The sequence below is a fragment of the Planococcus citri genome, chromosome 3 (assembly GCF_950023065.1).
Source record: "Planococcus citri chromosome 3, ihPlaCitr1.1, whole genome shotgun sequence".
Classification (NCBI taxonomy): Eukaryota; Metazoa; Arthropoda; class Insecta; order Hemiptera; family Pseudococcidae; genus Planococcus; species Planococcus citri.
Window position 1 is genome coordinate 71,575,168 of NC_088679.1, and position 26,533 is coordinate 71,601,700.

The 26,533-nt window shown below is 33.1% G+C and overlaps 4 protein-coding genes across 10 annotated transcripts; 1 reads left to right on the top strand and 3 right to left on the bottom strand.

Moving 5' to 3' along the window:
- Positions 1-3,644: 3,644 nt before the first annotated feature.
- On the bottom strand, positions 3,645-6,055 carry LOC135838870 (uncharacterized). 4 transcript variants are annotated; one of them, XM_065354675.1, is made up of 3 exons: positions 5,903-6,055; positions 5,736-5,811; positions 3,645-5,650 (listed from the first exon to the last, which is right to left on the bottom strand). In XM_065354675.1, exon 3 carries the CDS (start codon positions 5,580-5,582, stop codon positions 4,065-4,067), a length of 1,518 nt encoding a protein of 505 aa, XP_065210747.1. In that variant the 5' UTR covers positions 5,583-5,650; positions 5,736-5,811; positions 5,903-6,055; the 3' UTR covers positions 3,645-4,064. The 4 variants fall into 4 exon arrangements, with proteins under 4 accessions (XP_065210747.1, XP_065210746.1, XP_065210748.1 ...); XM_065354674.1 differs by having other exon boundaries at positions 5,728-5,811; XM_065354676.1 differs by lacking the exon at positions 5,736-5,811 and having other exon boundaries at positions 5,903-6,042.
- Positions 6,056-9,579: 3,524 nt separating this feature from the next.
- On the bottom strand, positions 9,580-11,968 carry LOC135838872 (uncharacterized). Its single transcript, XM_065354677.1, has 2 exons — positions 11,348-11,968; positions 9,580-11,263 (listed from the first exon to the last, which is right to left on the bottom strand). Exon 2 carries the CDS (start codon positions 11,175-11,177, stop codon positions 9,972-9,974), a length of 1,206 nt encoding a protein of 401 aa, XP_065210749.1. The 5' UTR covers positions 11,178-11,263; positions 11,348-11,968; the 3' UTR covers positions 9,580-9,971.
- Positions 11,969-19,937: 7,969 nt separating this feature from the next.
- On the top strand, positions 19,938-24,209 carry LOC135838875 (U3 small nucleolar ribonucleoprotein protein MPP10). Of its 3 annotated transcripts, none has more exons than XR_010557491.1 (11): positions 19,938-20,097; positions 20,166-20,401; positions 20,473-20,738; positions 20,809-20,915; positions 20,981-21,219; positions 21,298-21,482; positions 21,553-21,699; positions 21,795-21,903; positions 21,977-22,188; positions 22,260-22,459; positions 23,684-24,209. XR_010557491.1 is itself a non-coding variant. In XM_065354680.1 (10 exons), exons 1-10 carry the CDS (start codon positions 20,024-20,026, stop codon positions 22,404-22,406), a joined length of 1,722 nt encoding a protein of 573 aa, XP_065210752.1. In that variant the 5' UTR covers positions 19,938-20,023; the 3' UTR covers positions 22,407-22,716. The 3 variants fall into 3 exon arrangements, 1 of the variants encoding a protein (XP_065210752.1); XR_010557490.1 differs by lacking the exon at positions 23,684-24,209 and adding an exon at positions 22,811-23,204; XM_065354680.1 differs by lacking the exon at positions 23,684-24,209 and having other exon boundaries at positions 22,260-22,716.
- On the bottom strand, positions 23,143-25,559 carry LOC135838876 (uncharacterized). 2 transcript variants are annotated; one of them, XM_065354681.1, is made up of 6 exons: positions 25,408-25,559; positions 25,057-25,334; positions 24,795-24,974; positions 24,527-24,694; positions 24,003-24,239; positions 23,143-23,922 (listed from the first exon to the last, which is right to left on the bottom strand). In XM_065354681.1, exons 1-6 carry the CDS (start codon positions 25,475-25,477, stop codon positions 23,275-23,277), a joined length of 1,581 nt encoding a protein of 526 aa, XP_065210753.1. In that variant the 5' UTR covers positions 25,478-25,559; the 3' UTR covers positions 23,143-23,274. The 2 variants fall into 2 exon arrangements, with proteins under 2 accessions (XP_065210753.1, XP_065210754.1); XM_065354682.1 differs by lacking the exon at positions 25,057-25,334 and having other exon boundaries at positions 25,408-25,541.
- Positions 25,560-26,533: the final 974 nt, after the last annotated feature.

Here is a 26,533-nt window from a genome sequence, read left to right on the forward strand (position 1 = left end):
TTTCAAGTAAAAAATGATCAAAAAAGAAAAAATTTTGAATACGAGAAAAGTGTTTCAATATTCTAAAAAATACGCTAATTCTCATTCGTAATAAAACATAAAAACTGATAGAAAAATTTAAACTGAAACACAAAATTGAAATTCACCGTTCTTCTCGTAATATTAACTACTCGTATACCTACACAATTTTATGAGCGGATTGGAAATGTTCCATCAGTAACTCAAATTTTGTCAGGGAATCGGAGCAATTAGGAATAGGGCATCGTATCAACTGGGCAATCCTCGATACATAGAATCCGCACACTTTTATACGATTTTTATGCATCTTGCCCTTCACGTGAGACATAATATTGCGTATATGAGCAAGTTTTACACCACAAATTTTGCAATGGAGAGCATTATTATAGAAAGTAATACACTTATTCGCGTCACATAAGGAAATTGAATTGCTTTTGGGAGACGAGATCTGAGGATTGTTTGCAGATTTTTCAACTTCCACGACGAATTTCGATGGAATTTGACGATCTGCGGTTCCCTTGTTAATCCTAGACTCAAATGACTCAATATTTTCACTTTTACGCTTGATAACTGGTCCTGGTTTATCCACAATTTCGGCCTCATCGCTCTTGATATTCAATCGAGCCAATTTAGAAGTAATACTTTTCTCAATAAAGCTTTCGTGTTTGACCACTATTCTATCTACCGTCAGCAGTACATCATTTAATAGAGCATCGTTCTGTGATGAAGTACTATTATCATCATGCTGGGTGTTTAAATTTCTAATAAATTCTATATGATTCTGCGACAATGCGTGAACGTTAAACGAATACTGACAATCTCCATTACGTAAAGGGAACGCTTCTCCGCAATGATTACATTCTAACGTAAAGTCATTCGCAGCAACAGGTTCATAAATGCGATCGAAATCGGGATTGAAGACATTGTACATCGATTTATAAACATTTTCCAACTTTTCCCTACCAATGGATGCTTGAAATATCATATTTTCATCCCAAAGTTGAAATATTCTGTCGAATTTATCGATAATATTTTGAACCAGTAAGGTATTAATTTTATCGAAGTTGTTACCTCGTAGATTATCTTCGAAATCGATGAAATATTTATCGAGGAATGTTATGATGTCACTTTCGGTAGAATTTTTCGATGCGGTAGATTTTCGTCGACGGTTTCTATTCACCATTTTTGTAACGTTAGATATGTAGGTATAAATGCTGAAGAAGCTCTATCACGAATTATAGGCAGGTATTTTTGCGTTGATGAGGAGAAACGAACAATTAAGTGTAACGCGAAATCATTTAAATATTTCATTAACAAACATACACCAGAAAAGTCACATTACCACGAAAACATATTCACTAGTCATAATACTGGACTTTACCTAAGAACAAACTACTTTGTAATTTACATGACAAGTTTTAACTTTATGTATTTTTAAATTCTAATCTGAACGAATATGTGCGAGCCAAGGTTATAAATCTGATAACTGAATGAAAGCATGTGCATTTATTAGTAAACGATGTGAACATACGAGTTCATCCCCACTACGTTCTTATGAATTTGCCACGAAACATGTAATGAGTAATATACGAGTACAATGCAGTAAGTACATAATACATTGTAGGTTACCTAAACTATACAATGTATGGGTATTGGGTATGCATGTGCGGTAGTCGCCAGTCGGTAAGATGATCATTGTGCATTTGTGCATACCTACCTAGTAGGAGTCGTCGAATCAGTACCATTATTAAGAGAGCCAAAATGTTCAACTTGGGAGGCTGCAGCTCTTACTATATTTATTCATGTACTTGGAGATGGAGTGAATCCATGTAGCCATATGTAACTTTCGTGACTTTTTGGAAAAAAACTGAGTCTTCATTTTTTTTTTGAGAAAGAAGACGAGCATTTTTGACAAATTATAGAAAAAAAACACCTTTTTAGAACTTTTTTTTCGCAGAAAGAGATTTTTATTTTTTTATAACAATTTTGGACAAAAAATGACACTTTTTGGAAATGTTGATAAAATATAATTTTTCGGCAAAAAAACAACTGAGTCTTTTTGGTGATTTTTTTTTTTAGTAGGTAAAAAAGTTAAAATGTTTGGAAATTTTAGTGTTTTAAACAATTGTGGTAAAAAGCGCGAAAATTTTTGTAGATTTTTAGTAAACGATAAAATTCTAACAATCTTGGCAAGAAGCAAGCCCTTTTTAAAATGTCAAAAAAAGATACTGTATCGTAACTTTCTGATAAAACAGCGAGAATTTGTTTGGCAATTTTTGTCAAAAAAGTAAAAATTGTTTGCCAAATATAGCAAAAAAGCAAGATTTAAAAAAAATCTGATTTAAAGCGAGACTTTGCAGGAAGTTGACAATTTTTTTACCCAGAGGCAAGGCTTGTTTTAAATTTTTGTAGATAACGTAAGAATTTGTAGTAATTTTTAGATGAAAAGCAAAACTTATTGGCAATTTTTGGCAGAAATGTCAAGATTTTTTGCCATTTCTGTCATAATGCGAGACATTGCGACACTTCGATAATTTTATGGAAAGGCAAGACTTTTTTCAGCGACTTCTGGCTAAAAATCGAGAAGTTTGGACAACTTTTAGTTGTACTTCTTTTTTTTACAATTTTATCAAAAGACGAGAGGCTTTTTACTTGACATTATAAAACAAAAAAAAAACGAGCTTTTGAGGAATTTTTAGCAAAAGAGTAAGACTTTTTGACGATCTTCAACACAAAATAGGTAGTGAAAATTGTGGGGCAATTTTTGACAAAAAGAAAAAAAAATCTTCTTCAACACAATTTATAGAAAAAGTAAGACTTTTGGAAATTTTGGGCATAAAATGAAACGGTGACAATTTTAGCAAAAAGCAGTGCTTTTTTGGCTACGAGTATTTCTGGCAAAAAAAAAGAAACTTCATAAGACTTTTGATGAAAAAGCGAGAATTTTTAGCAATTTTTGGCAAAATTCGAGAATTTTTTTGGAAGTAATTGGCAAAAAAATACGAATTTTTCGTAAATGTGGCCAAAAAAAAGTGAGATTGACCTAATCAAAATTTTTTGGTAAAATACTAATATTTTTTGACAATTATTTGGCAAACAAGTGAGAATTTTTCGCTATTTTGGGCAAAAATAATATGTACAAGATTTTAAGGAAATAGCGAGTCTTCGTTTTTTTTAGGTACTTCAGTGGCAAAAAGCGAAAATTTTAGGTAATTTTTGAGGAAATTTTACACTATTTTTGGCAGAAATTGACACTTCGAAGTCAATTTTAGGTAAAAGCTGGGCCTTGTAACCATGGTTACAAATTTGCTTCAACATCAAGTTGGAGATCGGAAATGACATGGAAGAAGAAAGTATTAAATTAAATACCTATAAATACACGATTAATCCTTGGGTAGGAACTTGGCAAAAATTGTGGAAAAAGTCCACTACTCAAGAGTTAGTGGTATGAGAAAGAAAAAACAATTATGGCAAAATTTGGTTAAAAAATAAGCGGGAATATAAAACATACTAATACTCAATAATAACAATTATTATTTAAAAAAAAAGACAAATTTCTCTACCTACCTACCTACCTACTGGATTACTGGATTTTGTTTTGATCATCAAACAAAATAATAGGAGCGTAAAATTCAGAAATCAATTTTAATAAAACGAATTCACACAATAATAGACATACAAAAAGGTTCTATAGTTTAAATGAATAAAATAACGGTAGTCTACCTAAATTTTTTCAGTAAAACGATCTAAGAGCATTGTTTCAAAAAACATTTTTTTTCTTTACGGACAAACAATCAAATTATTTTTTTGTTGTAAAATCGTTCTTTTCTCAGGTTGAGGTCAATTGGTTACAAATAAAAATATAAAAGTATAAAATAACGAGAAAATAATCAAATTAATTACTAAAAAAAATATAAAACGGATGAAATACGAAAATACGAGTAATAAAAAAGAGAGCTGCCCATTCACCAATAAAATGTATAAGTAAGTAGGTACATATTAGATATGTAATAACATAATTATAATTATGATTTACTTTACCTGGATTATTTCTTATGAAATGACTGCACATGTTTGAACAGCTGTTTCCAATCAGACACAAAAGTAAAACATCCAGTCACAGGACACTGCATGACTTCTGCAACAGCTCTCGCGATGAAAAATTCAGAAGACGGTTGCATTTTCAGTTGATTAACTTTCTTTTTATGAGTTTCCGATCGACAATGTTCAAAAAATTTATGGAAGGTGGCATAATGGCATTCACACGTGGTACACTGCATTTTGTCATCAATTTCCTTTAAGAAACTGCCATACGATTCGTAATTTTTAGTCCTCTTCAAATGGGTCTTTCCTCTCATATGAGAAATCACATGTTTTTCACGGGTAAGTAAAGCGGAGCAAATTTTACATCGAAGCGAGTCATTTTTAAAAATAATACAGCTCCTATCAAATTCAGAAATCGAAAGGCCATCGTATTTTTTTGAAGTTGAAATTGATATCTGGTCCGTGACTGGTGTAGATCTATATTTGCCTCCAGCAGCGGATTTTTCAGTAGGAGCAATACGCGTAGCTTCGGATTTTTCTTTCACGATGCAAACTTTCGCCAATTTAGAAGATAATCCTTCGTCGATGTGTTCAGTTCCAACGTTAACTGGCGATAAAGGCCATCGAATCGGTTGCAATCGGGGTTCAAATTGATCGTCTGAAGAAGAGCAATCATCCTTCGAATCAGATCCATCAACATCAACATTATCAACCACATTAGCCTTATGTTCATCGCTATCAAAATGAAGTATCAACTTATCGAGGTACTCATTTTCATCGCAGATTTTGCACGTGAAAATATTACTTTTGAGACGACATTCCTCGACATATTGCTTATTATCTCGAAACAATTTGACATTACGACGATGAGATTGAGTTTCGAAGTGTTTTAGTATGCATTTGGCGACTGGAGCTTCCTCTTCTTTATAATTCAAGTCGCCGAACGTGATCCGATCGTAGCACAGATTGCAGCGAGCGTAAATGAATAATTGCTCATAAGGGGATACCGTTTGATCAGTTTCTTCCTCGATGTGTGAATCACTGCACGATGAAGACGATGCATCGGAATCTTTATTATTCAAATTCATCAGAAATTCTGTGTGTTCCTTCGATATTTCGTGTAATTCGTACGAATACTGACAATCTTTATTACGCAAAGGGAAGGCCTCTCCGCAATGATTACATTCTAACATAAAATTGTCCGAATAATCAGTCACTGGTTCATTGCGACGATGATCATCAGCGTTGAAAGCATACTGCATCGATTTGTGAATATTTTCGAAAAAGTTCTTGTCGATTGAACCTTGAAGGAATCTGTTCTCATCCCATAGTTGGAATATCTTGCCAAATTTTTCGATGATATTTTTAATCAGCAGTGTGTTCATATTATCAAAATTATTACCTCGCAGATTGTCCTCAAAATCGACGAAATATTTATCGAGGAATGTAACGAAGTCATTTTCGTTCAAGTCCTTGAAATTGGCTTTCCTGTTACGGTGTCTTGGCTTAAATGGCTTCATGGCAGCACTTGATAAGGAATTCTACGTAGGAATAGCAACAAATCCTCTGTTCACAGCTCACGACGTTTCTACAATTATAAAAATAAACACGAATTCATAAATCATAACACGTACACGTTGGAATAGAATGTCAAAAATAAATCACCAATATACTTATTCAAGTGTCTGGAAATTGTGGCCACTTGAATTTATTGTGAGCATGTAACAAAATTACTGCATCAAGAGAGCACTGGACAATCAAATAGACTTCAGAGTTCAGATTCTCTAAAACATTATCGCTTATCGCAATCAATTACATTACTATATAACTATATAATCACCTTATCACTTGGCCAACAAGACGCGAACTTGATTTAATATTATGTCGTATTCTCGTATTATGTTGACTTATTCGAATCGAAACGCGAAGGTAAACACTAAAACACACAAGTCCCCTCCAACGTTTCCCCGACGATGATGGCTTCGCAAATCGCAATACCCCTGTTCCCTTTCTTTTCTTCGCTAGTAATAGGTATAGGTAATTAAAAATATTATAACAATGAAACCAAACGAATAATTACCTTAACTGTTTTTCGCTAAAAATGAGGGGAAATTTCTTAATTTTTTCTTAGAACTTTGGAAACTAAAATCACTTTGTTACCAAATCACAATAGGTACGAGGAGAAGAATGAAGTTACCTACCTACCTACCTAAATACCTTATTCAAGCAACAAAGTTCATCTAAAGCCATCTTCAGTTCTTCACAAGATTAAAGTTGTCCCATGGCCTATTCAACAGTTTCAACTTTAATTTTAGTAACAACGATGACGAGATCCATTGAATTTATGATTGAAGCATTTTTCAGAATTTAGTACGAAAGAAAACAAAACCTGTACCTACTTTTCCAGTTTCCAGCACAGGATCTTGAGACCTTGAAACCAAAATACCTAATGGTCTCACGTTTGAGGTATCCTCCGAAATGAAATTAATGGTATATTTTCTTAGAGGAAACCTTCGGACGATATGGCGATGACTATCAAACGATACTTAATTCATTAGTAGGTACATCGATCAACAAATTACAGAGTATGAAGTAAAGTGCCCAAATCTCGCCACTTTGGCCACCTACTCAAAAGTAGCCAGTTTGAAGTTCAACTGGAAAAATTAAGAGCCAATGTAGAGTACTTAGGTACATATAAGGGATTTTCGTAAGTTTGATAATTTGTAAGGGTATGGTTAAACTTTACAGCATTCATTCGAAAATACATAGTTGCGCACGATTCTTCATTGTTTCAAGTGGCCACTAAAGTTTTACCTACAAAGGAGGAGTTGCGATAAGGCCATTTTTTGGGCCCGAACAGTTTTCGACTGAACTACTCTTATGTAACAAATGCCCCAAATACGAATCAGTGGTTAGTTAACCCAAAATAACCATTTCTTGGAATCCAGGGGTTCCCAAATTTGTGAATAAAAAAAGAATTTTAGGAACCACTGAGTATCATTTTCAAATACTTTTTTAGCGTAAAATATCTGTTTGAACCCGATATAAACGTTATGCGAGGTGATTTTCTTATTTTCGACCTTTGGGGGCAAAAATGGGGGGGGGGTAATTTTTTGAAAATTTTGAAACCATCATTTCGAACCTACCCCTTTGAACCCCGCTAAAAAGTTTTTTTTACAGTTTATTAGTATCTGAAAGACCTACGTCCTACATCCTACCAAATTTTGAGATTAATAAAATTTTCCACTGGTACTCAAAAATCCATATTTTCCCATTTTTCGTAATCTCAATATTTTGGGAACCCCTGAAAAACTAGTAACCTGCGATTTGTGCCAAACGTAATGTTTTGAGGTATGTATTCAATTACGAGTATCTAGATGAAAAAATTGAATTAAGCTCCCTGTATATTTGTAATTTTGAACCCCTTTTATAGAGCCCTCCACTTTAGGAACCCCTAATAAAAGCGTTTATGCATATTTTTTCAAAGAAATTAAAGAAATTACATTTGAAACGCGCTAACAAGAGCTCCATAATTCTTCATTTGATTTTTCCTGTAACTCTTAAAATTGAGCAATTTTGAGTCAAATTCTGTAATTTTATTTCGTTGAAATCGTGAAAACGTGATTTTAACGTTTTTTTCGAAGAGTAAGTAAACTCTCAAAATTTGACCTAAAAACGCTCAATTTTGAATGTTACAGGTAAACTCGAATGAAAAATTTCGGATACTAATAAACTGTAAAAAGCTTTTTAGCGGGGTTCAAAGGGGTAGGTTCAAAATGGTGGTTTCAAAATTTTCAAAAAATCAACCCCCCCCCTCATTTTTGCTCCCAAGGGTCGAAAATGAGAAAATCACCTCGCATAACGTTTATATCGGGTTCAAAGGTTCAAACAGATATTTTACGCTAAAAAAGTTTTTGAAAATAGCACTCAGTGGTTCCTAAAATTCTTTTTTTATTCATAATCATAACTTTTTGGGAACCCCTGGAGCCCAAAAAATGGTTATTTTGGGTTAACTAACCACGGATTCGTATTTAGGGCATTTATTACAACATATTTTTATGAGTGGTTCAGTGGAAAAATGTCCGGGCCCAAAAAATGACCTGAAACTGTGACAATTTTAGCAAAAAGCAATGCTTTTTTGGCTATTTTTTTTGGTAAAATTATTACTTTTTGACAATTTTTTGAGGAAATTTTGATATGTTTGGCAGAAATTGAAACTTTTGACAATTTTAGGTAAAGGCCAGGGCTTTGTAGTGTAGCAGGTTAGGAAAAAATGAAATACTTACATTATACAGGGTGTTAAATAAAGCGTGGGCAATAATTTCACAATAGATGCAACTCGAGTGGAAGAACAAAAAACGTTATTATGATAAGTTGCCTATCTTGTAAAATGAAGGCGCTACGTGCTCCGCAAAACTGGAAATTTACCAATTTTGAAAAATTCATCAAAAATAAGAAAACGTTTGAATCATTGAAATGATGCCCCTAACCCATAGTACTCGAGTGGACAAACAAAAAAAGTTATTGTGGCCAATTGCCTATGTTCAAAATTGAAGGGGCAAGCACAATTTCAAAATTCAAATTTGGGGCACTCGAAATTTGGAAATTTTGAAAGGTTTGCCCCTTCAATTTTGAACATAGGCAATTGATCACAATAACTTTTTTTGTTTGTCCACTCGAGTACTATGGGTTAGGGGCATCACTTCAATGATTCAAACGTTTTCTTATTTTTGATGAATTTTTCAAAATTGGTAAATTTCCAGTTTTGCGGAGCACGTCGCGCCTTCATTTTACAAGATAGGCAACTTATCATAATAACGTTTTTTGTTCGTCTACTCGAGTTGCATCTATTGTGAAATTATTGCCCACGCTTTATTTAACACCCTGTATAAAAAATGCATACTGAGACTTGTATTATGATACCTAGGATAATTTTACTCTCCCAAGCACAATTATAGGCCTGTCACTCACTCTAACGCATGAGAATAAAATATCAACAATGCATACAAAACTTTATAATGCAGATGTGCTTATTATTGGGTTTCATACTGTTTGTAGATGACTGGTAGTCCATAGATAGGTAGGTAATGCACATATCTTAATTTTTGAATTGAGCATATAGTTCAAAATATCTATTCACTCATTTTGAATTTACACGACCCTTGTTAGATAATCTGATTCTGTGAACATTCAACGAAAACTTTTTCCACCTGTCGGCTTCAAAGTATGTAAGGTTTCTCTCTAACCCTATTTCGAGGCAATTTGCATCAACATGAAGTCGAAGATTAGAAACGACATGGAGGGAGAAAATATTAAATTAAATATGTACCTTCAAATACACGATTAATCCTAAATAGACATCTGGCAAAAATTGTGGAAGAAGTCCACTCAGGATCAGTGTATGAGAAAGACAAACCAATCATGAGAATTTGGTTGAAAAAAATAAGTAGGTAGGAATATAAAAACAAAATAATAGGAGCGTAAAATTCAGAAATAAATTTTAATATAAAACGAATTCACACAATAATAGACATACAAAACGGTTCTAGTTTAAATGAATAAAATAACGGTATAGTCTACCTAAATTTTTTCAGTAAAACGATCTAGAACTTGTTTCAAAAATCATCGTTTTTTATGGACAAACAATGAAAGAACGAAGAATACCCGAGAATACTAAATTACGAGTATTATTTTTTGTTGTAAAATCGTTCTTTTCTCAGGCGAGGTCAATTGATTACAAATAAGTAGGTAAGAATATATAAGTATAAAATAACGAGAAAATAATCAATTAATAAAAAAATTTAAAACGGGTGAAATACGAAAATGATAAAATGAGAGCTGCCCATTAAGTAGGCATTAGCCATTAGGTAGATTTCATATACCTAATTATGATTTACTTTTTACCTGGATCATTTCTTATGAAATGACTGCACATGTTCGAACAGCTGTTTCCAATCAGACACAAAAGTAAAACATCCACTCGCAGGACACTGCATGAATTCTGCAACTGCTCTCGCGATGTAAAGTTCAGACGGTTGCATTTTCAGTTGACTAACTCTATCTTCGTGAGCTTTCGTTTGACAGTGTTTGAAAAATTTATGGATGATGGCATACTGGCATTCACACACGATACACTGCATTTTATTGTCATCAGTCTCCTTCAAGAAACTGCCATACGATTCGTAAAGTTTAGTTCTATACGAATGAGGTTTCCCTTTCATATGATCAATCGCACATGTTTCATGAGAGAGTGAAACGGAGCAAATTTTACATCGGAGCCGGTTGTTTTTGAAAATAATACAACTCGTATCAAATTCAGAAATCGAAAGGCCATCGTCGTTATTTGAAGTTGAAATTGATATCTGGTCTCTGACTGGTGTACCCCTAAATTTGCTTCCTGCAGCGGATTTTTCAGTAGGAGTAATACGCATACGCTTAGCTTCGGGTATTTCTTTCACGATGCTAACTTCCGCCAATTTAGAAGATAGTCGTAGTCCTTCGTCGATGTGCTTAATAGTCCCATCGTTAATTCGCGTCAAAGGCCATCGAATCGGTTGCAATCTGTGTTCAACTTGATCGTCTGAAGAGCAATCATCCTTCGAATCAGATCCACCAACGGATACCGTAGGATCAGTTTGTATCTCGTTGTCTGAATCATGGCACGATGAAGATGATGTATCGGAATCTGTATTATTCAAATTCCTAAGGAATTCTGTATGTTCCTTGGATATTTCGTGCAACTCGAAGGAATACTGACAATCTTTATTACGCAAAGGGAAGGCATCTCCGCAATGATTACATTCCAACGTAAAATCATCAGAATAATTAGTTGGTTCATTGCGACGATGATCATTAACGTTGAAAGCATACTGCATCAATTTGTGAATATTTTCGAAGAAGTTCTTGTCGATTGAAGCTTGAAGGAATCTGTTCTCATCCCACAGTTGGAATATCTTGCCAAATTTTTCGATGATATTTTTAATCAGCAGTGTGTTCATATTACCAAAATTGTTACATCGCAGATTGTCCTCAAAATCGACGAAATATTTATCGAGGAATGTTACGAAGTCACTTTCGTTCAATTCCTTGAAATTGACTTTCCTGTTACGGTTCATGGTAGTAGGTAGGTAGGTACTCTGGAAGAAATTCGACGTAGGAATAGCAATAGCAACAAATCGTCTGTTCACAGCTCACGACGTTTCTACAATTTTAAAATTAAACACGAATTCATAAATCATAATACGTTGGAATCAAGAAAGTCAAAAATAGATCACCAAATACTTACTTACTCAAATGTCTGGAAATCGTGACCACTTGAATTTATTGTGTAGCATGTAACAAATTATATCTAGGCCTACTGCATCAAATAAAAGAACAGTAGGTAGAAAATAAAATAGACTTCACTTAATGAATTCTTTAAAACACTATCGCGAATAATTACTCATTTATGTAGAATTTCGTTCATCACACCCATAGATATAAATATAAACAGGATCGGAAACTCGTGAAGCAAAAATTCTTCACCTCCGGAGAAATTCGACCAATCAGAGTTTTCACCTCCAGCCAGGCAACTGACCAATCAGAGCCTTCACTCCCGGAGAAACACGTGGTCTACGCGATTCAGGATTGGCAGGGTCAGGCACGGATCACGGATCACGGATCACACATGAAAAAATGATTCGGATCACGGATCACGAATCACAAACTTTAATGTGATCCGAATCACGGATCAATGATTCGTGATCCGTGATCCGAAAAATCGGATCATTTTCGGATCAATTTTCGGATCATTTTCAATTTTTATTTTTTATTGCCATTAGGGTCACTGAATATGAAAATTAAAAATGATTTTTCACATTCCACGTTTTGATCTCGCTACTTTTGGCAAATCAAACTTCTCATTTTTGATCTTTCAATTATTAATTTAATTTAAATTTAAATAACATTAAAATCTTTTTTATTTGAATTTTTTTTAGATTTTTCTCCTTTTTTAATTACATGAAAAATGACCAAAGTACATCCAAAGCCATCTTCACAAGATTGAAGTTGCCCCATGGCCCATTCAACAGCTTCAACTTGAATTATTTTTAGTAAAGAACGATGACGAGATCCATTGAATTTATGATTGAAAAATTTTTCAGAATTTAGTACGAAAGAAAAGAAGAAAACCTGTAAAGTGTAAGTCTAAGTACCTATATACCTTTCCAGCATAGGATCTTGTGACCTCGAAACCCAAATACCTAATGGTCTCATGCTTGAGGTATCCTCCGAAATTAAATTATTGGTCTTTTCTTAGAGGAAACCTTCGGACGATGGCGATGACTATTTTAAACGATACTTAATTCATTATAGTAGGTATCGATCAACAATTTATAGAGTATGAAGTAAAGTGCCCAAATCTGGCCACTTTAGCCACCTACCCTCCTACCCAAAAGCAGCCACTTTGAAGTTCAACTGGAAAAAATAAGAGCCAATGTAGGTAGAGTAGGAATAAGGGATTTTGGTAAGTTTGATAATTTGTAAGGGTATAAGTTCAACTTTACAGCATTCATTCGAAAATTGTTGCGATTCTTCATTGTTTCAAGTGGTCGCCAAAGTTTTACCTGCAAATTTACTTCATTTTTCGAAAATAAGGTGTTCAAAAAATGCAAAGTTCTCTCTAATTTCGATTGATATGATTTTGAAAGACAGTATGTGTGATCTATGGCTTACCAGGTTGTATTTATCTAAAAAAAACACACACACGCAACACATTGAGCATGGTCACATTAGGTATAGTCGGGGGCCCGCATAAGGATCAATTGCACCCCCTGCCGATCCTCCGGGACAACTTTTTTCTTAAAGGGGGAGTCCTAAGGAACATTTCTAGCCCTTATTCTCAAAAAAAACATTGCCCTACTTATAAAATTGCGGCCATTTTGATTGACAGCAGGTCAGCCGAAATCGCAGATTTTGCGTTCTAGCATACATACCTAAGTAAGACTTAAACGAAATTTTTTAAGCCTCACAAAGGCAGATCGAAAGAGCAGGCAAAAATTTATCATCTGTCAAAATTTCAAGTGCCTACGTGCCTTTTTCGATTTTTGGTGAGTTTTTGAAAATCAAATTTAGGCCAAAAATGAGGGAAAAATCAAAATCTTACCAAATTGACCTAGAAATCTAAAATTTGGAATATACCCCATTTCCGACCTGACAAATCGATTGGAAACTGTTTCAGACCGTTTAGAGTAGTTCTGGAGCCTCCAGCAGATGTTTGAAACTCCGAATCCCACAAAATTTCATCAAAATGGAGATGGAAAGACGAAATTCATTCTGCAAAGTAGTTTCAATATGCTAAAAAGTCGACTGCAGGTGCATTTCAAGTCGTTTTGTAGTTTCCAACGATTTTTTGAAAATTCCTGGAGTCTCCAGCAGATTTTTGAAATTTGAAATTTCTTCAAAATTTCATAAAATGAAGATAGAAAGCTAAAATTAACTCTACACTTCAATTTTAACACCCTCTGAAGACGATTTTCGCTGGGTTCAAGTCGTTTTGGAGCCTGCAGCAACTTTTTGAAAATTACTGGAGCCTCTAGCAGATTTTTGAAACTTGAAATTCCCACAAAATTTCATCAAATTGAGATGGAAAGACGAAATTCATTCTGCAAAGTAGTTTCAATATGCTAAAAAGTCGACTGCAGGTACATTTCAAGTCGTTTTGGAGTCTCCAGCAGATTTTTGAAACTTGAAATTTCAACAAAATTTCATCAAATGGAGTTGGAAAACCGAATAAATTTATCGATTTCATACTTATTTGATAATTTAAAAAATTCACCCTTTCGCCTCCATTTTGAGGTAGGAGGATGAGATTCAGTTGACATGCTATTTTTGGAATTATTCCTAAAAGTGGATTGCACGCAGTTTCAATCCATTTTGGAGCCTCCTTGCGCCTTTTTGGAAACTTCAGTTTTTTTTTAAAAATGCCACAAAATCTGTCCGACTTAACTGTAGCACGTACTGTGCAGAGTGAATTTCAGTTTTCCACCTCCATTTTGATGACATCTTGTTGAAATTTCAAATTTCAAAAATTTGCTGGAGACTCCAGGAATTTTCAAAAAGACGCTGGAGGCTCCAAAATGACATGAACCCACCTGAAGTCGTCTTCAGAGAGTGCTAAAATAATTGTAGTGTAGAGTAAGTTTCCGTTTTCCATCTCCATTTGATGAAATTTTGTGGGAATTTCAAGTTTCAAAAATCAGCTGGAGGCTCCAGAACTACTTAGTAAGCGGTTCTGAAACAGTTTCCAATCGATTTGGCAGGTCGGGAATGGGGTACGAGTATATTCCAAATTTTAGATTTCTAGGTCAATTTGGTAAGATTTTGATTTTTTCCCTCATTTTTGTCCTAAAGATTTTTAAAAATTCACCAAAAATCGAAAAAGGCATCGTTACCCATATTGTGTAGGAGATGTTGGGAATATTTTTGCATAAATTTCGATTTTTCAGGGAATTTTTTTAGCATATTTTCAGTTTTTTAGAGAATATAATATTCTTTGTCCCCAGTTCTGACGTCATCGATAAGATGCTCCGATTCCGGTCAGGATGGACTCCTCCAAGAAAAAGTGAATAATCGCAGTTTCTTCACATTTTTCGTTCGTGTGTGTGTGTGTAGTGTACTGTGTAGAAGTAGAACTGTAGACCATTATCCTCTTATCCCTACCTACCCTGAACAGTAAACAATACACTTGAACTAAAGAACTACGAAGGATTTCTTGGAATGCATGTCGAATGTCGATTTACAATAGTGAATAGTGTGAGTGAATATGATGTTGTTGTTGACTATGTAGTGGGGGGGGGGGGGACTCACGTCTAAAGGAAAGTAAATAGGTACCTTCCTTTTGTTTTGTTTTCTTATTCAAATTTCAAAGTCAAAACTGTTGTCCGTTTGGGGAATGTTTTTTTTTCTTTCATTTCCGTTGATATGTGTCTTGTGGAGACTCCAGACTCCAGAAGAACCAGACTCTTCTCTGGTTAGCGTTAGCTTCATTTGTGTTTCATTTTTCATATAGGTACTTTATACTTAGGTAGTTCAGTATCTCTGGTAGGGTTGCAATTGCATAGTTGGTTTCGCTAAGTTGAGTGAAGTGCAATGAAGTAAACTGTTTTCGGCGACCTTCGTGGTTTTCTTATTGCTAATTTGATAATTCTGTTGAAGAAACGTAATGTTTTATTTGCACGAGGTAATTTTTCTAGAAATTTAATTTTTTATCGATAGGATTATGGATACGAAACGAAAACAAATGATTTATTCAAACGATATCTTATGAAAACTAAACTACATACTGTTTACGATAAGTTACTTTAGTATATTAAGTAATTATTACCCCCTCGAAGCTTTTTTTCGAAATTCCGAGGGAAAGTTGAAGAAAAATGGTAGTTGAGCATTGAGTTTCATCAAAATAGATAATGCCCTGAGTCTATGAGTAAGAGCCAAATTTTTATTGTATGTAAGAGCTTCACGATAAACAACGATCAATACTTTCATGCTGGCATCTTTATATATAGATGCTTGGTGCTTAAAGAAAATTGCTACTCGCTTCGCTCGTTTATTCAATTATTCTAGGTACCTACCCATTATTTAATCATGTAACAATCTGTTTCAATTTTTTCGTTACAGAACTTTTTTTAGATAATTATTGGTCATAGGCAGTACACCTTACCGTGGGAGTCTAGATTTTCTCCAATAACGTTTATTACACGTTTAAAAAGACGTATTGCTCAAAGGTGAGTCAACGATTTTCGATATGAATCATCACGCGAATCAACGGCCTCGAAGACCATCTATAGCCGAATTACAAAACAGAATTCGTCGGTTACGGGCGCAAAGGAAAGTACAAGTAAGTGATAGGTACCTACTGTATTTGTAATTACTCTAATTGCGTATTTTATTTGAAGAGCTCAGCTCAATTTATATGGACCTCCTCAAGTAATCACTAGGGCTAGGATTTTTAAGCGCTATCAAATCCTACCATGTTACGTATCTAAATGCAGGTTTTTTCAAACTCAGCAAGATACCTCCCTCAAATATATGTACAACTTGGAAAAAAAATTTAATTAAAAATTGAAAAATGAAAACTGAATCTGTTATTTTTTAGTTTTTCCTTCTTTGTGTTCTTGAACTGATCTTTTTTTAAAAAAATTATTATTTTTTCTCGAAAATGTGCAAAAAATTGATAAAACTATTGTATTTTTGGAACTATTTGCTTCAATTTTACCAATTTTTTACCCAAAAAAGCGCTAACGACGATAAAAAGCCTCTAGAAAGCAAAATTTCCGCCTTTTTGGCCCAAAATAAGCATTTTAAAGCATTTACACCCAAAAAAAGCTAACCTCTAAATCGGGGATACGAACCGAAAAAAAAATTCGGTCAACAGTTATAGGTTCAAATTGAATTACGTATACTGTATGTATGTACACTGTTTGGTGTTATTTATTCAACTGTGTAACAATATAACGAACCTGCAAATGAACAATTCTAAACCCATCTCTGTTAAATTTCAAAAAATATTGCCCATTTTTTTCAAAAATAAATAACCAGTCATTGCCTTTAAAGAGTCTTCAAATCCGGGCAAGGTTCAGAATATGGATGAAATAAAAATGAAAAATGCTTCTATTTTTTCAAGTTTAGCACACAAAATACTGAAAAATGTTGATTTTATTTTTAAAAATTCTGAAAAAAAAGAAAATATTGAATTGTGTATTAACCATACCATAACTAACCGAAATTTTTTAAAGGTTACAGGTTAACGGTTAGGGAAATGGAAATTTCAAATTCGGGTTTTGGTTTCAATTTTTTTGATTTCGGTTAAAGGTTATTGGATAAAAATTATTTCCTCAAAAATTTTCGGGTTAATTCCGGTTCGCATCCCAGCTTTAAATCAAAAATTGTTGTTGCATATTAAACGAAAACTCCTTTTAAAAACTGCATTTAAATACTTGCCCTTTTCCGAATTTCCATTGTTGTGAAAGTTTTAGTTTCGGTACCCTTACTAATAGCTTTATTATTATTAACAGATTCAGCAAATTCGTCAGATACTGCAAGAGGATGAAGTAATGTTTAATCAGTTGCGATGGTTGGATCAACAGAATGTAAGTTCCTTAAAAAGAATTTTATGGTTTTATTTTATTATTTTTTTCAACTTGTTGAATCAATTGCTCATTTTACTCCTTCGGTAATTTTTCATTCTTTCTTGTATTTGTATTTTTCCAGAAGGATATGAGGCTGCAGGTATTCGACATGAAAAATGCTCTAGATGAAATACTGACTGCAAAAGTTGAAGAAAGCGATCAACGACACTAATAAATGTGAGCAAATTTAATTTAGCGAATTAAAGAGCCAACAAAATACATTTTTATACTTATACATAATGAGTATGAAGTTTTTTTTAAATAAAAAATAAAAATGCACAATACTATTGTTTTTTTGTGCGTATCGTAATTTCATTATGTGTGGTGGAATTTAGATTTTTTTTCATCGGAAAAGTGGGTCTTTATGTTTCAATTTAGGTAAATTAAGCAGAGCGTTCCTGAAACTTCTCAGTACTTTCTAGCAATTTTGGCATAAAAAAGCATAATCTTGTTGGTGGGTTTATCAGAAAAGCAGCACCTTTTTAAAATTTACGTGTAAAACTGGGAATATTCCGAACTTTTGTGGGCAAATAAGCCAATTATAAATGCGGGTGTGGTTTTCAAACTCTGGCAGAAGATAGGAATTCAACATTACAGCATTCGTCGAAAATAGTTGCGATTCTTCCTTTTTTCAAGTGGCCACTGAAGTTTTAATAGCAAATTTGATTTATTTTTTGAAAATAATGTGTTTAAAGGATGCAAGATTCTCTCTAATTTTTATCGATATGATTTTGAAAGTCAGTATTGTGTGATCTATGGCTTACCAGGTACCTACCTAAAAGTACAAATATTTATCTAAAAAAAAAACACGCGACACTTTGAGCTGGTCACATTTGAAACACTTTTCACATAATCAACGTATAATTTAGACTTACCATTAAAAATGAACAATTTTTAAGTAAATTTCAATTGTACTAAAAATTTATCTTTGCAATTAGCTACTTATCTGTAGAAAAAACCATGAATAAAACATGCGACATTCTAAAAATCCCATATGGTGTTTCTACGTATTTGTACAATATTATTTTGCATTCGGGTTTCCCTTTCCTCCTGTTCGATGATAAAATTATCAGCCTATGAAGATAACTTCCATTATTTTATAAAACATAAGATAATTCATCGTGAAATGGTCATAATTCATTATCCCATTTCATTATTGTATACATATCCAGCATTCAACCAGCAATACCAGCATTCGATAATTTTTTTATTAATTTTGCGCGATTATGTACCTACCTACTTATATTGTAAGTTTCCATAGCCATGTTTAAGGCTAAAAATTTGTGATCTTGACAGTTGACTAAACTATATTGAGTTAGTCCTAGGTTTAATTAAGTAAACCGGTGATTAAATATGTATTACAAGATATGTTCCTTCATAATTTTTAGTATCCTGACTACTGGTTCTAGTTTGAAAGTAAGTCAATTTTTCTATACCTACTTACATATTATATCATTGTACCTACCTAGTCGTTTTGTTTTTTGAAATTAAAATCCAATTTTAATTAATAAACAGTTAGATAAGATAAGCAATCACATTGTTCACTGCTTTTATGTATAATTATGAATTTTTATTTCGGCAGTTGAAACCTCCTTGTATCAACAATGCATGCAATAATCATACGTCAAATTCGGAAATCATTTCGATAAAAGCGTCAAATAATCATCAAGTTCAAGAGCAGCCAGTTCCGGAAAATACATCTCACCACAGTAATTTAAACTTCGTTGGGATGTTTATAATAGTAGGGATAATTGTGATGATATTTTTCATTATTTTTTATTCTAATGTATGCACGAAGTATTTCAATATTTGTCACAGTGATCGAAGGAGTTACGAAAACCCATTGCTTTATTATTGAGTACCTAATTGTAATGTATAAGATGCTCTTGAACTATTGGAGAAATCAATCATGTTGTACGCGTTGCATAATTTTTTATTTTTACACAATTTAATGTCTTTTTGAGACCGAATTTATAATAAAATAAAAATCCTAATCAATAATTTGAATTACTTACATGAAGAGAGTTTATTTTTATTCTTTCAAGAATGCTGTTTTGAATGGATTTCAAAGTACATATTTATTCTTACGTCTTAGGAATAGGCAATTTTTCCGAAGTGTGACTCAAAGAGCTTGAGACTTTGAGAGTTGAAAATTTGATCTTTGTAAGAGCATTGAACGTTTCACCATTGGCTTTTTCATATTTCAATATTCAAATTTCAAATTTCAAAATTGGCAACATGGGCAAAGTCAACATGATCATCTGAAGACTGAAGTTGATTTATTCTACCTAGTATGTACATATTTTATTTCAAAACCGAGTAATAAACAGTTCAAAGATGTGGCTGAAGAAAGGGCTGAAGCTGAAGTTGAATAATTCTAATTGTCAATAATAATTGACACTTGGCACTCGTTGGCACTTGGCAGTTGGCAGACGGCAGCTGGCAGCTCAGCAGTAGCTGCCTGAGCTGCCAGCATGCCACCTGAGCGTGAACTCTAATTATCTCTGTGAATCTCAAATTCTCAATCTCATTCTCATCTTCTGATCTTTATTGCTCCATCTTCCATCATCCATCTTCATTAAAATTTAAAATCATATTTTATTTTTTAAATTAAAAAAAAAAAAATCAAAAACATTGTCAAAACATGTTGTGGCATTGTGCTTATCGCGATGCTCACCTAGAAAGCACGTGTGCGACGAAAAAAAAAACAAAGTGCGTTTTGTTATCAATTTCGACGAATTTTTGAATTTGAAATGCGTGTTTTCTGTTCTAAAAATGTGTTGAAAAATTGAAAAATGAAGATTAAAAGTAATTCTGAACTTGTTAATAAGTTCGCCAAGTACACCAAAGACCCTACTGCATTTCTGAGGTGATTATTGTACAATATTGTTATAATATATAGTATTATCCAGTGTATTAAACTTTAACCTTTTTCAGTGTACAAACCGAACTAGAATGTAAAATAAAACCTCTACTGAAGCAGTTATATGATCTCACTAAGCAAACAGAAGACGTAGTTGAGAAAGATAAACCCACTTTACCAAACTTAGTGATAAAAGATTTTGACACGGAGCAAATATGGCAACAAATCGAATTACAGAATCAGTTCATCGCTGATAAGCTCAGTAGTCGATTTACGGAATATGTTTCAAATAATAACGTAGTTCCTTCAGGTAATATAGCTCTTTTGCGATCATTTTCGTTGAAAATGTCCATCATTTTAATCTAATCGTGGCTCTTCCAGACAACGATGAAGATTCTCAAGATGAAATCCAAGACGAAGAAAACGGTAGTGATAATGACTCTTCTGATGATGAAGATGACGTAGATATCGAGGAAGATGGTGATCCAACGAGTATCGACGAAGAAGATTTAGAAGAAGAAGAAATTGAAGATGATGGACTTGAGAATGGTGATGATGATGATGATGAAGATGATGCCGAATCTGACGAGTCCATTGATTATTTTCAAGATATTCCGTCCGATGATGAAAACAAAGATATAGAAAAGGTATAAATCTATAAAATAATTTTATTTATAATTTACTGATGATATAATTCTAAAATTTAATAATTTCTAGAGCGAAGAGAATGAGAAAAAATTTGGGCCAATGTACAATGACTTTTTCGAAGACCCTAAAGTAATCGAAGAAAAACAACAGCAAGGTGTTGGGAAAAAACGCGTCAAGTGAGCGAATATTTCTTCTTTTTAGTTTCAATTCCGATCCAAATTACTGATTTATCGATATTTAGATTCGATTTGGACGACGACGACGTTGAAGAAAGCGATCATGGCGAAGAAGACGAAAACTCTGAATTTAAATCTACATTCGAAATGCGTCAAGAACGATTACGTCAACGAGTCGATCAACTTGAAAACGAAGCTTTATCTGAAAAACCATGGCACATGATTGGAGAAGTCAACGCTAAAAAAAGACCTCAGAATTCACTTCTGGAACAAAATTTAGAATTCGATTTCACCGTTAGGCCAGGTACGAGTGAACCGTATCTTTTGTGAAGTGAGATATCGTACGAAACCGTTCTAAAAATAAATCTCGTTTTTGTTTTAGCTCCTATTATAACCGAAGAAGTAGCTTTAAAACTAGAAGATATTATTATTCAAAGGGTTAAAGATAAAGCATGGGACGATGTCGAAAGAAAAATCAAACCGGTCGATGCACCTTTAGAGTTCAGGAAAAAAATAGTATTGAATCAAGAAAAAAGCAAACTGAGTTTGGCTCAAGTTTATGAGCAAGTTAGTATCACCCTTCTATTTATTCTTCGTATCGTATTTATTTGCGGTCATTAAAACGAATAATTTTCAGGAATACCTTAAACAAAAAGAAGCTGTAGATGGAGATAAAAGTAAAGTAGAAGAAGAACCTAAAGAACATAAGCATTTAAAAGCCTTGATGAATTCGTTGTTTCTAAAATTAGATGCTTTATCTAACTATCACTATACTCCGAGACCGGTAAATGCTCTTGCTCTCGTATTTGATATTTATTTCGTTGAAAATTTTACATATTATATTGAATTCTTCGTCATCGTATTTCTCTTTCATTTTAGGCTGCTCAAGAAATTCAAATCATTACCAATTTACCAGCATTATCTATGGAAGAAGCCATCCCAGTCACTGTTTCAAACGCTGCTTTGGCAGCTCCTGAAGAAGTTCTGGGTTCGTACAAATCGAAACTAACTTCTGTTCTTGTTCTCGATGAATTTTGGTTAATTTTTCGTATATTTTGCAGATAAAAAGAGTGGCGATTTGGTTGGTAAAGAAGAACGATCTAGTACCGATAAGAAACGAGCTCGTAGACGTAAAAAAGTAAAACAAAGAGAAAAGTATAAAAATATCGAAAACAAACAGAAATTACTCAGTAAATTGAAACCAGGAATGGCTCAGAGAGAGAAACTCAAAAAAGATCTCGAGAAAATGGCTAAAAATAAAACTTTATCTCATGTAAGTGTAAAGTTTGGTGTATTTAATTTGATTTTGAACGTTTGAGAAACTAAATTCTGCTTTTATTCTAGTTCAAAGAAGATACAGATGCGAAACAGAGTACCAAATCTTCGACTAAATTCTTCGAAAAGTTACAAGATACGGTTACGAATAAAGATAAAGTCAAGAAGAGGAAGAAAGATAGTAATCATCTGGACGCTAAAAAAATCAAATTGTGATACAAATTTGCTCAGATATCTCAGTAAAAAACAGAACATGGACCAAAAAAAAGGTATAATCATCCAGTTATTAATATTCCAATTCAATTTGAAAGGTCAAGATTTTGAAATTTGGTCGAACGTCGAACGTTCAATCCTTCACATCGAGGAGTCTTAATCGTTACCCATTTATCCTATGAACATGTAGATGCAGAAACACGGTCGAGAAATAAATTTGTCAATTTGTTTGTAGTTCGTGAGAATAACAGACATTATAATTAAGAGCTTAACGTGTATCGTGCAATAAAATTTTACATTCTTGATTACATTCTACCGTGTTTTTTTTTTTTTTTAGTTCGGTAACAGAATCATACTGTTTTCAAAACTCGATAAATGAAAAGTTCATTGCTCATTATTTGTTTCAGCTTTCGTCCCTGTAGTCATCGATTTTACGACTTTATAAATTTTTGGAGATTCGTCGGCTTCTTTTTCAAGGTAAACAATAGAAATTCAAACACCTTTGGTTATTTTCGGAATTATTCGTGTTTTATGATGCCTATAATTTTTTGTCTTCGAAGAATAGAAAGTATTTCGGTCGCGGAATTCAAGTTATTTTTCAACTTGCAGTCGAATTCCTCGGTTTTGACTGATTTTTTTGAAGATTGACTGTACAAGTTGGTATTTGCTGTTCGGAATTTTAAAATTCATATTTTTATCTCTTTCATTTGTTAGGGTTCAAAAATTTATTCTCTCGAACTCGAAGTGTGAAGTTACTTTTATTCATAAGTACGTACAAAATATAATTTATTTAACTAGAAATTATTAACTATAGAATTTTTGAAGTTGAAAAAATATTGACTTTATCATCTGTGCTCCAATAATTCACGAATCACACTCCACTTAGAGGTTGATCACGTCTATGCGTTATTATAATAAATTTCTTATCATTCTTCCCTTCCAGTATTTTGAAATCATCGTCGTCAATCTGCGGTCGTTCTATCAATTTATTATTTTCAATACTTTTTGACCATTCATTCAACTTGGACAATCGTTTCAATTCTTTGAAAACTTTTTCTTTCACATTACTCTCAAGTGGTTGATTAGCTTCATTGAAATGTGGAAAATGCAACAACGATAATTCTTCGAATCGTGAATTTTTTTCCCACACTAAGCCTACCTTTTCGAGCGTTTTCTCTGTAATTGGACAAACGTAAATGAATTTCGACTTGGAGGCTTCGTTTGACCATTTTTCGTATCTGATATCATCCCATCCTAAACTTTCACTCATATCTTCGCAGATTCGATCTTGGTCACTGAAATATGGACCGTTGTGGATCACTATTAAAACACTGTACCAACATTTAAAGTCTTCGCATTTAGTTGATTTCAGCTGGACGATTTTGTAAATTATTTTGGGCACTGCTAATATATTTTTTTCTTTGACGAGAATTACGTAATTATTTATCCCGAGCTGTTTATTTGGCAATTGAAGGTACTGATTTACTCCGGCGATTATTTTTAATGGTTTATTTGATATCTGAGCTCAAGTGAAAGACGATTGTATGATTAATAAATTGAAACACAAAAGTAATAATGAGTATGAGAATTTTTACTTACCCGAGACAATGTGTATAAATATTCATCAACATTTCGTAATATATTTTCTATTGTGCTGCTCCATATCGGAATGGTTGGTATGTTAGAGCATTGTAGCTGTGTCGATGAAGAGCCAAATTGAAATTGATCTGAAGGGAGTAGTAGCCATTTCATTAAACACTTGTGTTCTGATGAGCATGCTCCTTCAGATCCGATTGGAGGTAGTGTCATGTCTTGGAAAAATTCTTTTTGATTGTTCTACGAGTAGTGTAGACAATATTTAAGAATTTTTAATATAATTAATTTTTTTGAGGGGCTGACTCGAAAAAAAAAGGTCTGATCGAATATCTTAAGAATTATGAATTTATGATTATTTCAGTCCGCAATTTTCATCGAATTAAAGTATCGAAATTGAATTTCACGAAGAGGAAGAAGAGTGTGACGATATTTTACAGATTCTAATGAGAACTACTGATGGTAAGAGGCTCCATAAAGTTGGTATTCAGAAAGAGAAAATCTGTAATTTGAGTTTTGTTTCTACTTACTTCTGTGTAGAACAAATCTACATTAGTGTTAGCGAGTATTTCCTTTCCTAAATTATAATTCTGACATGGCAACGTCGGGTTCGTGTTATTTTCGAAAATTTGATACGTAATTTTCTTTACTTGGTCTGATTTTAACCATACTTTGAATAAAGGTATCCATATAGATTTCTAAAAATTCAAGTCATCGTCACAGTAAGACGTATAAGTAGGCCATCTCATTGAATATTATACTCATAAATCACAGTTTTTAGTATTTCGTTGTACTCGCCATTGTTTTGATTTCATTCAAGTGCATCATGGAGCTTCCATTTTCGGAAAAGTTAAAATCCTCGTAGTAACGAATCAGTTCATTTTTTTCATGATGATTCGACGAATAATCAGGCTTCGAAAAATGTTCTTCGCGAAAGTTGGCAGTGAATTTGGAAGTTTCAGAGTTTTGAATAAAGATCTGTAAAATGAGAATAATTTTTCTATCATTTGGATGTATTTTGATAGGTACCTTAATGACAAAGTTGGTAAATGTTAACTACCTGATAACCAAATTCTATTTTTCCCTCAGAAAAAATAATTGAAAGTTTATAAGGTTCATTGCACCTATCTTTTTCAATTTCTGCATACGAATTTTTTTCGTTATAAATGTTTCGTAGAAATAATGCTTCTTTGGAAAAAATATTCTTGATGGTGGAATCTTCACTTTCATTGTTTCTTGCTGGACAGGCTGTCGCCCAAGTACCAGTACATGTCACGTTAGGTGAATTTTTTGTCGGAATGTCAACGAGTGAGTGTGTTTTCAAGTTGAAAATCAAGGCTGTAAAATTTTGAGAAAACGATGCCCGAGAATTTTTTTCCTTAATTTAATGGGGGATTAATTTGTGACTTACCTCTATCGTCAGCATGCACTGGAATGTTTAAATACCAAATTATAAAACCAACGTTCAAGATGGTTATCATATTTAACGTTAAAATTTTGAAACTACGTGAACTCACTGTTAGTTATTATGTGTAGGATTGTAATTGTATCTTTTCTAAAAAAAATATTACATCTGTTCAAACAGAAATGTAGAAAAGGGTAGGGCACCAAGTTCGAGTGAATCATCGTAGTGTACGAACGTTTTGTAGTTGATTTAATCCAAATTGAGATTATATTCGATTCAAGCTCGTAAATACGAGTAAAACCAGACACTATAATTATATTTTTTAACAAAATTTAAGTATTCGTGTAAGTTTTGAAATCAAAATTGTAATAATTTTTTGAATGAAAAGTATTTTGAAAAATTTTTGAATGAATGAATGAAAAGCATTATTTTGAGCAACTTTAGTCTACATAAATATCATCGCGAATCTTGAAACGAACCGAGAGGAGGAAGGAATAAATGTAGTAAAATCGCAAAAATATGTACCTATTTTCTTCTATTTCGAACATTTTACTTAGGTAGGTACTTGAGGTGCTCTAAAATTGTTGAAAACTACAAAAATTTGATCAGGTGATTCAAGAATTCTCCATTTCTGAATATTGAAAGAAGTATTTTGATTTAGAACATGAGCTGAGGAAGGAGATGTATGTGCTCGAATTTTTTTGGGCATTTTTGAATTGATTCCGTGCAATTGTTTTAGAAAATGTTACGAAAAACTTTTTTTTTAAAATAGAAACGAACTTTTTTTGAGCATACCTTACTTACCTACCTAGTTTTAAAGTTATGAATTTCCAGATTTTAAAAATAATTTTAAAACATTATGTTTCAAACATCAGAAATAGAAAAATTCGCAAAGCTTCTGGATTTGGCTGCAATTTTGGTTTTTGCATTGCATTTTAGGTTGAAATGATACTAAAAAAATGTGTAGAAAAAATTGAAATTTTTTATCGAATTTTTTTTTTTGAATTAAAAGGGTTCAATTAACTTTACAATCAAGTAGTTGGTGACGTCATAAATTTCATTCTTTATGCTTTCAGTCTTTCCCTGAACAGGAAAGTATTTTTCAAAATATTATTTGAAATTTACTTACCTA

Excerpts from the sequence above, each read along its gene's own strand:
- LOC135838876 (XM_065354681.1), bottom strand. The coding sequence starts at position 25,477 with ATGATAACCATCTTGAACGTTGGTTTTATAATTTGGTATTTAAACATT. Across the intron at positions 24,240-24,526 it reads TAGATTTGTTCTACACAGAA|AACAATCAAAAAGAATTTTT; the intron begins GTAAGTAGAAAC and ends CACTACTCGTAG. Across the intron at positions 23,923-24,002 it reads ATTTATACACATTGTCTCGG|ATATCAAATAAACCATTAAA; the intron begins GTAAGTAAAAAT and ends ACTTGAGCTCAG.
- LOC135838875 (XM_065354680.1), top strand. The coding sequence starts at position 20,024 with ATGAAGATTAAAAGTAATTCTGAACTTGTTAATAAGTTCGCCAAGTAC. Across the intron at positions 21,483-21,552 it reads TGGCTCAAGTTTATGAGCAA|GAATACCTTAAACAAAAAGA; the intron begins GTTAGTATCACC and ends AATAATTTTCAG. Across the intron at positions 21,700-21,794 it reads ATCACTATACTCCGAGACCG|GCTGCTCAAGAAATTCAAAT; the intron begins GTAAATGCTCTT and ends CTTTCATTTTAG.
- LOC135838870 (XM_065354675.1), bottom strand. The coding sequence starts at position 5,582 with ATGAAGCCATTTAAGCCAAGACACCGTAACAGGAAAGCCAATTTCAAG.
- LOC135838872 (XM_065354677.1), bottom strand. The coding sequence starts at position 11,177 with ATGAACCGTAACAGGAAAGTCAATTTCAAGGAATTGAACGAAAGTGAC.